This window comes from Salvia hispanica, chromosome 6 (assembly GCF_023119035.1).
Source record: "Salvia hispanica cultivar TCC Black 2014 chromosome 6, UniMelb_Shisp_WGS_1.0, whole genome shotgun sequence".
Lineage (NCBI taxonomy): Eukaryota > Viridiplantae > Streptophyta > Magnoliopsida > Lamiales > Lamiaceae > Salvia > Salvia hispanica.
The window spans coordinates 24,083,549-24,084,343 of record NC_062970.1 but is presented as its reverse complement, the minus strand read 5'-3'; the positions used below and the strand labels follow the sequence as shown (position 1 = coordinate 24,084,343).

At 38.5% G+C, this 795-nt stretch overlaps 1 protein-coding gene across 1 annotated transcript; it reads right to left on the bottom strand.

Moving 5' to 3' along the window:
• Positions 1-18: 18 nt before the first annotated feature.
• On the bottom strand, positions 19-563 carry LOC125194977 (exosome complex component RRP43-like). Its single transcript, XM_048093187.1, has 3 exons — positions 302-563; positions 185-234; positions 19-108 (listed from the first exon to the last, which is right to left on the bottom strand). The coding sequence occupies exons 1-3, from the start codon at positions 459-461 to the stop codon at positions 19-21; spliced, it is 300 nt and encodes a 99-aa protein (XP_047949144.1). The 5' UTR covers positions 462-563.
• Between the last annotated feature and the right edge of the window lie 232 nt (positions 564-795).

The following is a 795-nucleotide window of genomic DNA, read 5'->3' as shown; positions in this document are numbered from 1 at the left end:
CATTCCAAATGCAATAATCTAGTACAGAAATATTTTACCTATGCATCCTTCATCAGGTGCCTCTACAGTTGGAGTCATGACTTCCAATTTAATGGCAGCCAACATAGTCTGAGGATAATGTGAACTCTCAGTCAGCGGTTACAAAGAACTCAAACAGTCTCATCCCTAAGAAACACACACTTACAGTGCATCCTATCTTTGCTAGAGCTGATCCATTAGCAGATGCAACAGCTCCTATACTTTCAAATGTTGACTTATCAGCAATGTAACAAATAAGAGGTAACAAAACAGAGTGACAAACCAAGACTAAGCGAAGTGTCTCTAGCTCTTCCAAGGGGACGCCCATCGGGCCTTATGGATTCAAGGAGATGTCGTTCGTGAAAACGTAGAGGAAAAAGACGTCGAAAAGCATCCAGCTCCATCTCTGAAGATAAATCATTGGTTCCACTCGCAGCAGCCATGTTCTTAGTTGTTTATTCTGTCAAACAAAATTGTAAGCATTACTATATGATTTGAAATGAGAACAAACACATTATAGAATCAGTAATCGATGTACATAAAACCACAAACAATTTCTCTACCACGTCTATACTACTTAAAAGTGGCAGTATGTTGGAAAGACCAAACAAGTTTTGAAAATAATGATAAATAGATGTAGAATTGATTGAGAATTCATTTATTCATTCATGTGAACTAATCAAAACTAATTTTCTGATTGCAGTGCTAATCTCCTGGGGATATTCTGCCCGAAAACCGGCGACCTCTCCGGCGACAAACAAAGGTAGTATCTTTCGA

Bases quoted from the DNA above. Each gene is read 5' to 3' on its own strand.
- LOC125194977 (XM_048093187.1), bottom strand. From the start codon at position 461: ATGGCTGCTGCGAGTGGAACCAATGATTTATCTTCAGAGATGGAGCTG. The intron at 235-301 runs GTTTGTCACTCT...TTGAAAGTATAG, and splicing joins AGACACTTCGCTTAGTCTTG to GAGCTGTTGCATCTGCTAAT. The intron at 109-184 runs GTAAGTGTGTGT...CATTATCCTCAG, and splicing joins TAGCAAAGATAGGATGCACT to ACTATGTTGGCTGCCATTAA.